Consider the following 13,854-nt stretch of genomic DNA (forward strand, 5'->3'; position numbering starts at 1 on the left):
GTAATCAAATATGAGAACCAGAGAAGGAATTCCTTTCAAAAAATATACACTAAGTGTAACATGAATAGAAAAGATAAAGAAGTCTAAATATTGTTAGTAGTTCTGTGATAATCCTACACTGGGATAAATGACGGGTTATGTTTATTATAGGACAGTATACTTCTAACAGCTCCTACTAAGAGGCAACACAACAGAAGAGATGATATGAAAAGGTGATTTAATCAGAACAGGTTTTAATCATGGTTGTTATGGATCCTACTTACTTATTAATTGTATGTTCATAGAGTGCGATGTTGCAGTCATTTTCTTCATTCACATCTAAATATTCAACCAGACTCTCATGTAAGAAATCTTCAAAATTCCTGGGAAAGTATTGGTGAAATGTACATTACTAATAAGCATTTTACTGCAGTGTTTTACATGTGATAATGGAGGATACTGGCTTTCATTTGCACCCAAAGAACTTTTCTCCCCACAAAGTATCAATACATTGGGATGCTTGAAACATGTTATTCTTGGATCACAGAGTGATCGCAAATCACTGAAATAAAAACATCTATGATACTCGTCAAACTGGTCCCCCTCTCTTCTTTGGAGAGAGAGAGAGAAAGTGTGAGCCGGGGCAGGGTGGGGAGGGGCAGAGGGAGAGAGAATCTTAAGCAGGCTCTATGCCCAGCACAGAGCCCAATGCAGGGCTTGATCTCATAACCCTGAGATCATGACCCAAGCAGAAATCAAGAGTCGGATGCTTAACTGGCACCCGAATCTGGTCCCCACTTCTGAAAGTATCTTCTAAGACTTTTAAGAGCCCCTATGATGAGAGGCCCAGTGTCCATATCAACATATCCCTTTGTTACTTCACAGTGTGCTCATTTACACCAACACTCTGTGATCCGCATGATACAAACCGGTAAGTATTTTACAAAGTCTGGACAAGTTCACGTAGAGAGGAGAGTCTGACACACTGGGTAGGGAGGAATTAAGGGACTAAAAATGAAAATATACTTTTCTTAAAAGCTCAGATCAAATAATGTCATTGCTGATTAAATCCTACATATGGCTCTCAAAGGAGACCGAGAAGTTTTGCTTTTGGCCATTTACCTGTATCCCTGAGCCAGCTCTTCCATATGCTTGTTTGTGACTGCAGGCTTCTGTTTCTTAACAATTATGTAGGGTCTGAAATAAAAAAAACAGTAACAAATTCACAGCAGTTCAGAAGAAGAAGTCAGCAAGTAAGTTTACCATAGTGAAGTGAGGGAAGCTGGGATGTGATCAAACCGATTCCTGGACTGCCTGAGGACCCCACGTATTCTCTGCACGTGTGAGCGCGGAGGGGCCTAGCTGCTCTCTCACATACACATTCACAGGCACGCACACACCAGCGCACGCGTGTATGTGCCCACATGCACATGTATGCACACACACGTATCCAAGTGTCTTAGGAAACACCTGGTTGTTTTTTTTTTTTTAATTTTTTTTTTTAAGATTTTATTTATTTATTTGACAGAGAGAGAGAGAGACAGCGAGAGAGGGAACACAAGCAGGGGGAGTGGGAGAGGGAGAAGCAGGCCTCCCGCGGAGCAGGGAGCCCGATGCGGGGCTCGATCCCAGGACCCTGGAATCATGACCTGAGCCGAAGGCAGACGCTTAACGACTGAGCCACCCAGGCGCCCCAGGAAATATCTGGTTTTAAATGGAAAGGCCACACAAAAATGATACTCGGTAAGATCTAGAAACAAAATCTTTACTGTCTTATTTCTTAAAACGGATGTTGTAAATGCATCATGCCAAAGGCGTTTCATAGGATTTCACATAGGAATATGTGGTCTACGACCCAGGAAGCCAGCAGGCAGAGAACGGTTCCTGAGGAGAACAATGGCGTCCTGCAGTGAAGGTCTGATGGACATCCGCTGTTTAGAGTGGCTTCTTTTTGGACAGACATGACTAGGCTACGCTGGCAGGTTACCTAAAGCTACACATTTCCAGAGAATAAAGCTTTTTTACATTGTGATTTCGAGCGAGCTAATGGGTGTGAGGTAGAGAGAGCTTTTGGTCTCCCCACTCTGGTAGATTAACCTGTAACTGTCAGCGGTGATCCGCCACTAAGGGCCTCGCCACCACGAGGAAACACCGACACAAAGGATGGCATGCAGCCCCGAAACGTCAAGGGCTGTTGCTATTTGGATAAGCAGCTCTTAGAGAGAGGAGCGAGCAACCACCAGACACTTGTGCGCTCTACCCTCAAGTCCAAATAACTATTTGAGGACTAATGAGCACTTTTAAACAGTTAAGAAGAAGAGCTGCACAATTACAAAAGGGGAACACAAGTTGCTGAAAAATGAACTGAGTGAACTTTTCGTGGAAATCCACATTACCTCGAAATCCTGGCTTCTTCTGGGGAGGGAGGCAGAGAGCACTGCTACCTCGTTCAAGGGCCAAGAGACTCACAAATGAGGACAAGGACAGACGCAGGAGAGGGGCAGTCACACTCAGCTACCTCACTCCCCCTCTACTTACTCAATAAACTACCTGTTCGTCCTGCTGGATCTATGTCAGGCCATTACAAAATGACTTCTAAAAAAGAATTCACTTCTTTTAGACTATTCCATAATATACTGAATGTAATGAAAGAGAAAAATCCCCAAAAAGAGTAACCTAAGAAAATGTTACTGTTTCCCCCGCCCCTGATTGATTATGTTAACAGCTATAAATAAGCACCTAATATGTGCCGGGCACCTACAAGGCACTTTCCACACCTTCTAACAGTTGGTTCTCAGGACAACCCTACGGAGGTATTGTTATCATTTACATTTTTTTCAGCCATGGAAAGTAATAAAGTCAGAGCCACACTAGTCAGTGAGTGGCAAGGCAGGGATCAAACAGAGGTACGTCATCACCTAGAGTTCCTCGCTGTAAAGAACAGAAACCAATTCTGGTTAATTTAAGCAAAAGTGGAATTTACTAATAAAAAATTTAAAAAAAAATTTTTTTTAAGGAATTTACCAAAAGCATAAGAATTTACTGGAAGGATAAGAATCCATAAACAACAACAACAACAAAAAAGGTAAAATGCCCAGCCTCACAAAGGATCCCAAGGATCCAGAAGGGAAGGAGTAACGGGCAGTCTCTTGCATGTGTTGCTGTCAGGATGAAGCAGTTCCAACCACTTCTTCCTTGAGTTATTCTATTTGGGATTCAAATTCTCTGAGGAGAGAATGTGACTGGCCTAGCTAGGGCCATGGGTCTGACCTTTGGCTGAGCAGGAGAGGGCACCTGACTGTCCCAAGAAGACTGCCAGTGGGGAGGGCCAGCTCCCAAAGGAAAGTGAGGAGGCTAACTGGAAGGAGAAGCTGGATGCTGGACAGACAAGCGCAGTCCGCCCTCAGCTCTGACAGACTTCCAAGCCCCAGCTCCTCCCCCCACTCCAACCATTGCTAAGCTCACCAACTTGGGCCCTAGCCCTATCTGAGGCCCACAAAGAACGGCCACAGTAAAACCACAGAGGCTTACGAAAGGTAAGGTGCCATCCTCAGCTGATACCCCTGGATGTCCCCCAAGGACGAGATACCCTGTCATATTCATCTCTGTGCCCCCACCTGTAGGCCGGTACCTGCGCACAGTAAGACCTATCCACTGGGTCTACTGCGACTCGCTCGTGCCTCCGTGTTTTTTATTCTTGCCATCCCCAGCCTCTTTCCTTTCCTCCTTCATCCAGGTAACATGATCCCACTCATCCTTTAAAGTTCAGCTCACAGCAACAGAATACAGTGGGTAAGATCATGATTGTTAGAGTCAAATGAACTGTAAGGACTGTCAAGTAAAGAACAGACCCGGGGTGCCTGGGTGGCTCAGTTGGTTAAGCAGCTGCCTTCAGCTCAGGTCATGATCCCAGGGTCCTGGGATCGAGCCCCGCGTTGGGCTCCCTGCTCAGCGGGAAGCCTGCTTCTCCCTTTCCCTCTGCCCGCCACTCTGCCTACTTGTGCTCTCTCTCTCTGTCAAATAAATAAATAAAAAATATCTTAAAAAAAAAAAAAAGAACAGACCCCACCACTATCTAGCCTTGGGTAAGTTATTCACGTCTCGTTCCTCATTTGTTAAACGAAAATAGTAATCCTCCCTTACACAGCTGAATGTAGTTAAAGCCTTACACGTGGTATATCTACTAAAATAATAAATAACGTCTAGCAAGCATTATTACGAGCATGGTTGGCTGTTATTAGTAATTATTTCTGCCTTTGCCCATAGACTGAGCTCTCTGAGGGCAGAGACTGATTCCCATTCAACTTTGAATCCTCAGCACCCAGATGCATATCCATGAGGTGTCTGCTAACTGAATTAAACTTCTCTCAACAACGAAAGAGGTGGAAGTGGAATCAAAGACAAAAACAAGCATATTTCTTTCAGAAGTCAACCTAAGAACTCTCTTCAGCAACTTGTACCTGCACAGCCTTCCTCCATCAGAGGAAATATAGACACATCGATCTGTGAGATTTGTTGAGATGGAAACGAACTCATTGATATATCCTGCTCTTCGCATCAGGCGAAACGTATTCACCAGCTTCCTGTGGTCTCGAATGACACCCAGGATGTTACCTGAGCAGAGAGAAGGACATGTATAAGAGCAACAAAGAATGGATCGCTTCGACTGAAAATACCCACTCAATAAAGCTGAGCAGCAGCCCCGAGTCGTCCTCTGAAAGCTCTGTTACTCGGCGGGGCAGCCAGGCCACGGGCTGCAGGAAAGAAACACAGGAGAGTGGCCATGGCACCCGACGACCTGAGTCTACGGGCAGTCCTACCACATGCTGGGCGGAGTCGCAAAAACTAGCCTCACGTTCCTCACCGGTCAGCACAATGCTGGGGGCAGAAACTCAGGGTCCAGATCCCCCAGGTTCGAACACTGGCTCAATCACTTCCACAGGGCTGATGGGAGGCTGAAAGGAGTTGACCCTCCACAGTGCCCAGTAACAGCTACTCTTCAACTGCTCTTCGTGTCATCGTCATCTGAGAAATGAGGAAGACGGACTTTGGGCCCCAGGGTCAGCGTGAGGGCTCAGAGGGGTCCCGGGTGACAGTGCAGAGTAAGAGCTCTGTCAGCGCTAGCCGCTGGGATATATTGAAGGAGGTGGCCAGGGAACAGCCCTGTTTTGCTGCTCAGCGGCCCGTGCAGGGAAGGACTTAGGCCCCCAGAGCGGGAGGAAAGGGGAGAAGAGCACGGGAGGTAAGTGGTCAGGACGAGCGCCTGGAGGACACGCGAGGGCACAGGCGCCCAGACCACCAAACCCCAAGTACAAAGGCTGAGGCACACTCGCTGCCGAGGCTCCGGAGGACTCTGACGGGGGCGAAAGAAGCAACTGAAGTTGAGCGAAAAGAGAGGGACCTCTTGCTACAGCCTGTTGACAATCCCTCACCGAGTGGCTGAACATAAGTCAACTGGCTGTCAGGGCTGATCTGACTGTTTTTGCAGAATGTCTCACATATTTAGCTTGAACTTAACGATACCGCGTTAAGCCTTTTCCGCTGTGGATCAGCTGGAGCTGTGAAAGGGCAGAAGGCAGCCAGTCTCTGCAATGCGACCTTGGGCTCTGACAGTGGGATCCTCTCAGACCCTGAGGACCTGGCCAGTGGGATAACGGTTTCTGTCACCATTTTTCTACCTTTAACTTAAGGCCCGCTGGGCCCAGAATTGAAGTTTATTTGTCCTTAAACACCTGGATGATAATGGCTCCCCTCTACCTTCCCACCCAAAGACTGATCAGGCTCCACAGGTCTCCATAACACACTCACCATTGAGAAAGACGAGAAACACATTTGGATAAGAGAGCTCTTCTCCACATAATAAATTCACATCTTCTACCCCCAGATTACTGGCTAATTTAACAATGGGTCCGTCTTCCATGTCAGTTGTGATGTGTGTCATAAGGGCCAAGTTTTTCACCAAACCACAAGCCTAAAAGACAAAAGATACTCATTTCTAAGAACGGCCATTAGTACAAAGTACGGGGTTTGTATCTGAAAAAAGCTCACCGCTTTGTTGGCGGCAATGTAAAACAGTACAGCCTTGTAGGGGACACTCTGGAGATTCATACAAGAGACTTAAAAATGTATACACAGAGGAATTTATCCTAAGGTAATAAACAAGGATATAAACATAGATTTCACCATAGAAATGCTCAGCAAAGTACTATTTGAAATGGCAAATAAGAACGGCATGAACGCTCCCTCAAAAAAGAAATTGATTACATAAGCTGTTACTCCCCGACAACGGAATGCCATGGTCATTAAGATGACACTGTATAGAAAGAGTAAAGGAAAATACTGATAGATATGGGTACCTAAAAATATTCAACTGGCCGGAAATGAGTCAACAATTAGTCAATGCCCAGTACCCTATAAAGCTTCTTGGTCAGAAAAGGCAAAGAAAAGACCAAAGAACCGCTCCGATCCAGAGACTAAGGAGATGTGGCAACTGGAAACAATGTGTAATCCTGGGCCAGAAAAGAGACACTGGTGGGGTAACTGGCAAGATTTGAATAAGGTATAGATTCTATAATCTATAGATTATAATCCTGTTATCAATGTGAATTTCATAAGGTTGATAACTGAGTGAGTCGTGTAAGATGTTCATATTTGGGGAATCTAGGTGAGGGACTATGGAAATTCTTTTTACTATTTTTGCAACTTTTGTGTACATCTGAAATGACTTCAAAGTGAAAAAGAAAATATTTTTTTAATTTTTATGCAACCAAAAAACAATCTAAGACAAAACAAGAACAAGGATTTAACACAGCAAGTAGAAAACAAAACACTTGAGACACGTAACGTGTAAGGATTGTATCTTTGATTCTTTGAAACCATCTGCTGTGGTGATGCACAAAATAGGTACTTCACGGAGGTTAGCTGAAACAAACTCTGGGAAATTCAGTGTTCCAAAGCCCAAGGGGTATAAGTTATGCAAATTTGACAAGCTGCATAATTCTAGTGTGAACTTCCATATGGTTTAAGATAAATTAGGAGAAGAATGATAATTTTCTAAAAATCTTAACTCTGTATGTACTTCTATTTTCACCTCCCCCGAGTCATAACAAATTCCCACACTCTGGAACTTACATCTTTCACATGTCATAACAAACGTACTGCTTCATTCAGCAGAGATCTGTGGGGCCTCTACTGTGAACAAGGCTCTGTGCTAGGAGCTTGCGACAGAATGGGAACCTAACGAGGTTCCTTCCTCTGGAAGCTTATAGCTAACAACAAACACCAACAACGGTCGGCATGAAGGAGAAAGGGCTGTGATGCAGAACCTCCATCAGCTGCCTGGTTTTGTGCTCCCTGTTGGCTGCCACTACAAGTCTGGTGCCCTCTAAGTACACCCAAGGAAAATAAGGAGTTGCTTAAAAGGAGATCCTGGTGAACACCATACAGTTGCTGCAGCAGTAATCTGCATATATCATCTCTTTTGGAAATATAGCCAGCATTTTGTGGGGGGAAAAAAAAAGAGAGCGATCCCCGTGAACAAAGGTGAGGAGTCTATCAATGTTCCCTCACATTCTTATGGTTGCATGGTTTGATTCTTGGGGACAGGCTAAACAAGCAAGAACACGGGGACCATATTTCTATTTAGGTGCGATACTAAATCAAAGGCCTCTGTCAGTACTGGTTTTCGAATGACACGGATGTTGTCCTGACAGGCTGCATCAATTATTTCTCTGCCAGAGAAGTGGCTGACCCAAAAAAGGATATGGCCTGGAGGAATGGGGGCAGAAGCAGAACATCAGCAATACGCACCACCTCAGACATTGCTGAGACTCCGCGGCAGTTTCTTACTTAGTTTCTTACCTCCCCTTCAGGAGTGTCCGAAGGACAGAGCATTCCCCACTGAGATGGCTGGAGGGAACGAGGACCACTCACTTTCCTTGTTTTTTCAAACTGAGAAGAGATTCTTGTCATCATGCCCAGTGCGGATATATAAGACAAGCGAGAGAGAACTTGAGTCACACCCTGGCGGTCCATTTTAAATCTTTTTAGAGACCAATTTCCCTGTATAACAGGGGGAAAAAAAAAAAAAAGACATAAGACCACCCCTGATCTGCTCATATATTGCCTGAGACTTTGCAGTCACTCTGAGAGGTTCATCACAGGAACTATTTCTTTGTGAAATTAAAGCCATGATGTATATTCAGAAATCAAAATATCACAATTAAAATGAAAATTGAGCCAGGTCACTCACTGGGGTTTTCTAGCGCTTTCATGAATATCACCGTGTCTAGCAACCAGGTCAGAACGTTTTGATGTATCAACATTATCACATCACAGTGTTTACTTTCTGAAGAACTAATTATATCCTGAACAAGCCAGTTCAACCAGAGATTTCCACTGGAAGCAGTAAGCTAATTAATAGAACACTAGCAATTTCTACACACATTTTAAGGTAAAAGTAGCTCCAAGCTCAAAGAGATAATTTCATAATAAGCTATTATTTGGATGTCTTCCAAAATCTGTCTTTATTAGAGGAAAATATAATAGAAAATGACCCAAAAAATGATTCCAATAGCAGGTATCAGGGATAATGAATAAACTGTAGGCTTCTTAATCAAGGTTAAAAATTGTATATATATTTATTATATGAAGAAATACTATATATTTTCTGTGGCTATCATGTCAATCTTAAAATAGATTCATAGGAAATAAATCTTGAACATTTAGTTTATTTCCTACACACCGAGTATACTGTGTTAAATATACACATTAAATACTCTGAAAGATAATTTAAAGATGTATGTTAGGAATGGTTAAATTTTCAATTCATGGCAACATGAACAGTAGAAAACAGTATGCATATAAAAGTGAAGTAGAAAATGTCCAAAAAAATTACTGATTCAATAATCTTTCTGATTCAAAAGAAAAAATTACATCTGCTAAATGGTGGGTCTTCATTTTTCTTTTGAGATTCTGATGAAAGCTATGTCTGTTCTCTTGGGAAAAATGAACGTAGGCCCTTGAACACAAGATTTTACATCCTACTTCCAGGGAGAGGACTCACAGATCCCAGGCTAAAAACCCTAACAGGAGAAAAACTGCTTGAGTTTCAGAAGGAGATAAGGTGATCTGCTTGAATTAAAATATGGGACTCTGGGGGAGTTCCCTCACAAACTAAAGTTTAATCATTATTATTTAATATCTATCACTGCAGAAACTTGAGGTTTCCGATAACATGGAAGAGAGTTAAATATAGGAAGAAACTGTCCATTACAAAGCAAAGAAACAGAGCGAACACATTTATTCCACGAGTTAACTTCTGTTGCTTTTTCAGTTAACTCCTTTTCTGCTCTGAAAGGGGGTAAGCTTGGTAAACCGACTGGTGCCCAGAGAGTAGGCGCGAGGAAGGTAAATAAATATTCTGCACAGAGCTAAAATAAGGCTGCAGCTGCTGGCAAATAGGAAGTAGGTGGGGAGTAAAGCCAAGATGTCCAACAAGAGGATCTGTTCTTGTATTCTGCGCGAGTCTTACAAAAGGGAGAGAAGAGGAACGACAAGGAGTCTAAAACTGCTCTTCTGAGAAAACGTTATTTGTTGAAAATATGCTACTAATGGTAACACAGAATTTTAGAAGCTGATCCTCTCCCGGACGCCGACACGCTGGGGTCCACCTGCAACAAGGTCTACTGCAGACTTTTCGAGAAAGCAGTTTTCTCCAGGAGGTAAAGCAGTGTCACTAAGGGGCAAAAGAACTACTCTAAAAAGCTATCATGACCTGAAAACCATGGGTCGGGAAGCAAGGAAAAGTCATTCTACCAGACGTGTGTTCAAGCGCCCTTTGGAGGCTTCTCTCAAATATCCGGGGATCTACTTTCACACACGTTTGGGCGACAAGAGTTGAATGTGCCTAGGACGGCACAAAGGCCCCAGGTCAGCTCCAGTTAGAGGGAGCTGTCACTGCAGGGCTGCCCGCACAGACCCACTGGCTAGTTTCTAAAGACACTCACTGCAGCAAGTCTGCCACTAATTCTTTCATTGTTAAGGGAATCGACGTGTTATTCCATACCATTCTGTTGGGGTGAAATCCCATCTGTAAAACCAATTTTATGTCTGGCATACAAAACACGACTAGACTTCATCAGATAGACCTATAGTTGTGATGCGTTAAGAAAGGGAGCCAAAACCCATCTGATAACCCTTTATGAACAGCCAGGGGCCCTGCACAGACAGCAGCTGCCCAGGCCTGAATTCATCACTCACGTGAGGAACAGCTGATAGCCCTTTGAGGAAAATAAACCTACAATGAAATGAAACGTTTTGTATTGTTTTGGACAAAAGTTATCATTAATAAACCTACTTGCACTATGTCAGTTTTATTACAGAAAAAAACGGGAAGAAGTATCCATTAAAAGAATGGCTATTACCAGTTAAACAAAAAGATCTTTCCTCTACTTAAGAGGATCTGTTTTCTTATCGCCTTATAGAACAAGGACTATAATTTGGCAATAAAGCTACATAGTAGCAAAATTCCTAGTGATTAACATTTAAACTGTACACTGTCTTTCAAAGTAGAAAATTTATGATTTGTAAACAACCTTTAAATATATTTTTTCACCTAGAGTCCCCAAGTCCTTTAAACTTCCATTCCATGGAATAGATATATAACTAAGTCACAAAACCCTAAACAAATGACTGAAGACTTACTGTAGAAATGGCATTCACCATGCCGTTGGTAATCTGGTCCTGACGCATGTGCTTCACGACATCAAACTGAGCTGCTCTTTGCTTAGGAATCACCTGGTCTGCAATCTTCTTCATTTCAGAATTAAATTTTTTGAATAAATCTTCAAAAAGTAGTGATAAAAGCTAAAAAAAAAATATATACATATATATATATATGGTGAACTTTCAAAATGCATTACTAGTCTATTTAATAAACTTCAGGTGTTTATTAAACTTTTTAAAAACGATGGGGAAACTGCTTAATAATGAAGAAATATTTTAAAATTCAATTTGATAAATATGTACTTTTCTATGTGCTTATCACCATACTAGGCATTGGGAATAAGAGCAAAAAAAATGATGACACAATTTCTGCACTCAAAGACATTGAATTTAGACCAGTCACTTCCAGACTTTTAGATTTCACTGACCAGTGACCTAAGTTTTAATTTTACAAATAAAGATAACTAAAACCCCAAAAAGGGGGTGTGGGAGAAGAATTACCGTTAAAATAAAGTCTGACAACACCAAAGATGTGGTGTCATTTGGACCTCTCCTATATCCCTGGTAAAAATGTAAACTGGTACAACTACTTGGAGGACAGTTCGCCACTAATCTAGTCTTTTTTTTTTTTTTTTTTTTAAAGATTTTATTTATTTGACAGAGAGAGATACAGCAGGAGAGAGAACACAAGCAGGGGGAGTGGGAGAGGGAGAAGCAGGCCTCCCGCGGAGCAGGGAGCCCGCTGCGGGGCTCGATCCCAGGACCCTGGGATCATGACCTGAGCCGAAGGCAGACGCTTAACGCCTGAGCCACCCAGGCGCCACCTAATCTAGTCTTCCCTAAGCCCCCTCAGTTCCTCCCCTAGGTACATCCCCACAGCAGAGCTTCTCAAACTTCAGCATGCATGTTAATCGCGATCAAGGACTGTTAAAACCAAACTGCTGGCCCCACCCCTACAGTTTCTAATTCAATAGGTCCAAGAATTTGCATTTCTAACGAGTTCCCAGGAGATGCCAGAGCTGCTGGTGGGGGAAGGGCACCTTGAGAATCACTGCCCTCCAGAAATGTGCATCTGTATACAGATACAAGATGTTCACAGCATTATTTGTATGAGCTAAAAACTGAAAGCCATACAAATAATATTTAGTTAGACAAATTGTGGCATACTCTGAAATGATGGAACACTAGAAAGCAATGAAAATGAACAAAAATGAAATGAAATGAACAAGATCATGGCTGGATCTTTAAAAGTGTAATACTGAGTGAAAGAAGCCACACACAAAAGAATATGTATGGTATGATTCCATTTACATAAGGCTTAAAACCAGCAAAACTGAACTCGAATTCTATGGCAAAACTCTAGCGAAAAGCAAGGACATGAATACCATAAAAATCAGGCTAAGGGGAGGATTTTGATCAGTCTGGAGCATGTTGTGGGGGAGACTTCTACTAAAGTGTTCAAATGATTTTATTTTTCGATCTGAGTGCTATTTACAAAAGTATTTGTTTTGTAACAATTTGGCAAGCTGAAATTTATGTTTCAGGCACTTTTCTGTCTGTGTGTCATATCTTCTTATAAAAAGATTATAATACAATACCCACCAATTACTCTGACATCATATCTCATTTTTCAAAAGGACATTTTAACATCAAAAAATGGCAGAGCAAATAATCTCAGAAGAAAACCACAAAAAGTAAATACAATTTGCTTGATAAAACTCATACCAGCCATCCTTGCTCATTCTTCTCCAGACCAGTGAAAACTGGACCACGGACTCACACCAATCCTCAGACCAGTGGTCTGGGCACAAGTCTACATAAGCAGAGAATGATGTAAAGGCAACAGAGACCAAAGTAAAGTTTGAAACAAGACAGTTCAGCCTATGCTAGAAAAAAAAATAAAGTATTTAAGCCCTCATGCTAAGATTATTGGATGACAGTATTAATGACTGATTTCATGAAACAGATGAACAGCAGAGGTGGAAAGAAGGCTAGGATCTGAAGGGAGTGGAGGGCTTAAGAAAGATTTGTAAATTCCACATCCAGTAGGAAGTAGAAAGCCAGAAAACAGTATCCCTTCCACTCTAATAATAAAAAAAGATAAATCAACTACAAAAATCATATATTTCTGGGTCCAGCTGAGAGGTAAGGTTGCAAGGCACCCAGGGGAACTGAATACAAGGGGTGACAGTCTGTCTAGGGAGAGACAGGACATATGACAGAGATGACGTCTGCCGCAGAAGAAATAGGACAAAATTTTAAGGACTTCTCAAATGCCAAATGTGAGCTACCATGGAAGCTTAGAACCCTTCGGAACCTCAGACACAAGAGGACCTGCACTCACAAGTTCTTTTCCATGGAGTGCTCCCAAAAGACTGGAGTCAAACAAAAGACTGAAAAAGATTCTTTCATTGGAACAAGCAAAAAAACCTATTTCCCTGGACTTTTGCTCAGATGAACCGTCAGGAAACCCTCCTGCCAATATAGTTCCAGGATAAAGGGGACATGCACTGAGAGAGGGATAGAAGCCTTCTGTCCCTGAGGCTGGAGAGGAAAGCCCCCCTGCTCCCACCATAAGCCTTACATCCAGTAATAAGCAACGGCAAACCTACTGCTGGAGGAAGGCCAGCAAACCCTCTGGCCACCAATTCCAGGAAAAAGTACAAGGCCAGATGGAGGAGGAAGAGAAGCCAAACTGCATCTTTCCCTGTGAGAGGAACAGGAAACATGCTTGGGTCAAGGATCCTGCACTGGTACATAGCAGGGGCCGGAAACCACAGGGAAGGGCAGGAAACTGAAAGCTTTGCTTTATAAAATTGCGGAATAGGACAGAATGCCCATTCTTACCACTTCTATTCAACACGGTATTGGGGGTACCATTCAGTGCACTACGGCAAGAAAAAGAAAATATATAAATGTTGGAAAGGAAGAAGTAAAACTGTCATTACTGGGGCGCCTGGGTGGCTCAGATGGTTAAGCGTCTGCCTTCGGCTCAGGTCATGATCCCAGCGTCCTGGGATCGAGCCCCGCATCGGGCTTCCTGCTCAGCAGGGAGCCTGCTTCTCCCTCTCCCTCTGCCTCTCTCCCTGCTCATGCTCTCTCCCCCTCTCTCTCTCTCTCTCTCTGTATCTCTGTGTCTCAAATGAATAA

The 13,854-nt window shown here is 42.9% G+C and overlaps 1 protein-coding gene across 1 annotated transcript in view; it reads right to left on the bottom strand.

Moving 5' to 3' along the window:
- Positions 1–13,854, bottom strand: part of POLR3B (RNA polymerase III subunit B) — a 104,792-nt gene that overhangs the window by 49,723 nt on the left and 41,215 nt on the right. The window contains exons 13-18 of the mRNA XM_021687597.2: positions 10,684–10,845; positions 7,840–8,040; positions 5,788–5,950; positions 4,440–4,593; positions 1,102–1,176; positions 264–362 (exon numbers count right to left, since the gene is read on the bottom strand). Of these exons, the coding sequence (XP_021543272.1) occupies positions 264–362; positions 1,102–1,176; positions 4,440–4,593; positions 5,788–5,950; positions 7,840–8,040; positions 10,684–10,845 (854 nt within the window). The remainder of the gene's footprint in view (positions 1–263; positions 363–1,101; positions 1,177–4,439; positions 4,594–5,787; positions 5,951–7,839; positions 8,041–10,683; positions 10,846–13,854) is intronic.

Source organism: Neomonachus schauinslandi, chromosome 5, assembly GCF_002201575.2.
Source record: "Neomonachus schauinslandi chromosome 5, ASM220157v2, whole genome shotgun sequence".
NCBI lineage: Eukaryota > Metazoa > Chordata > Mammalia > Carnivora > Phocidae > Neomonachus > Neomonachus schauinslandi.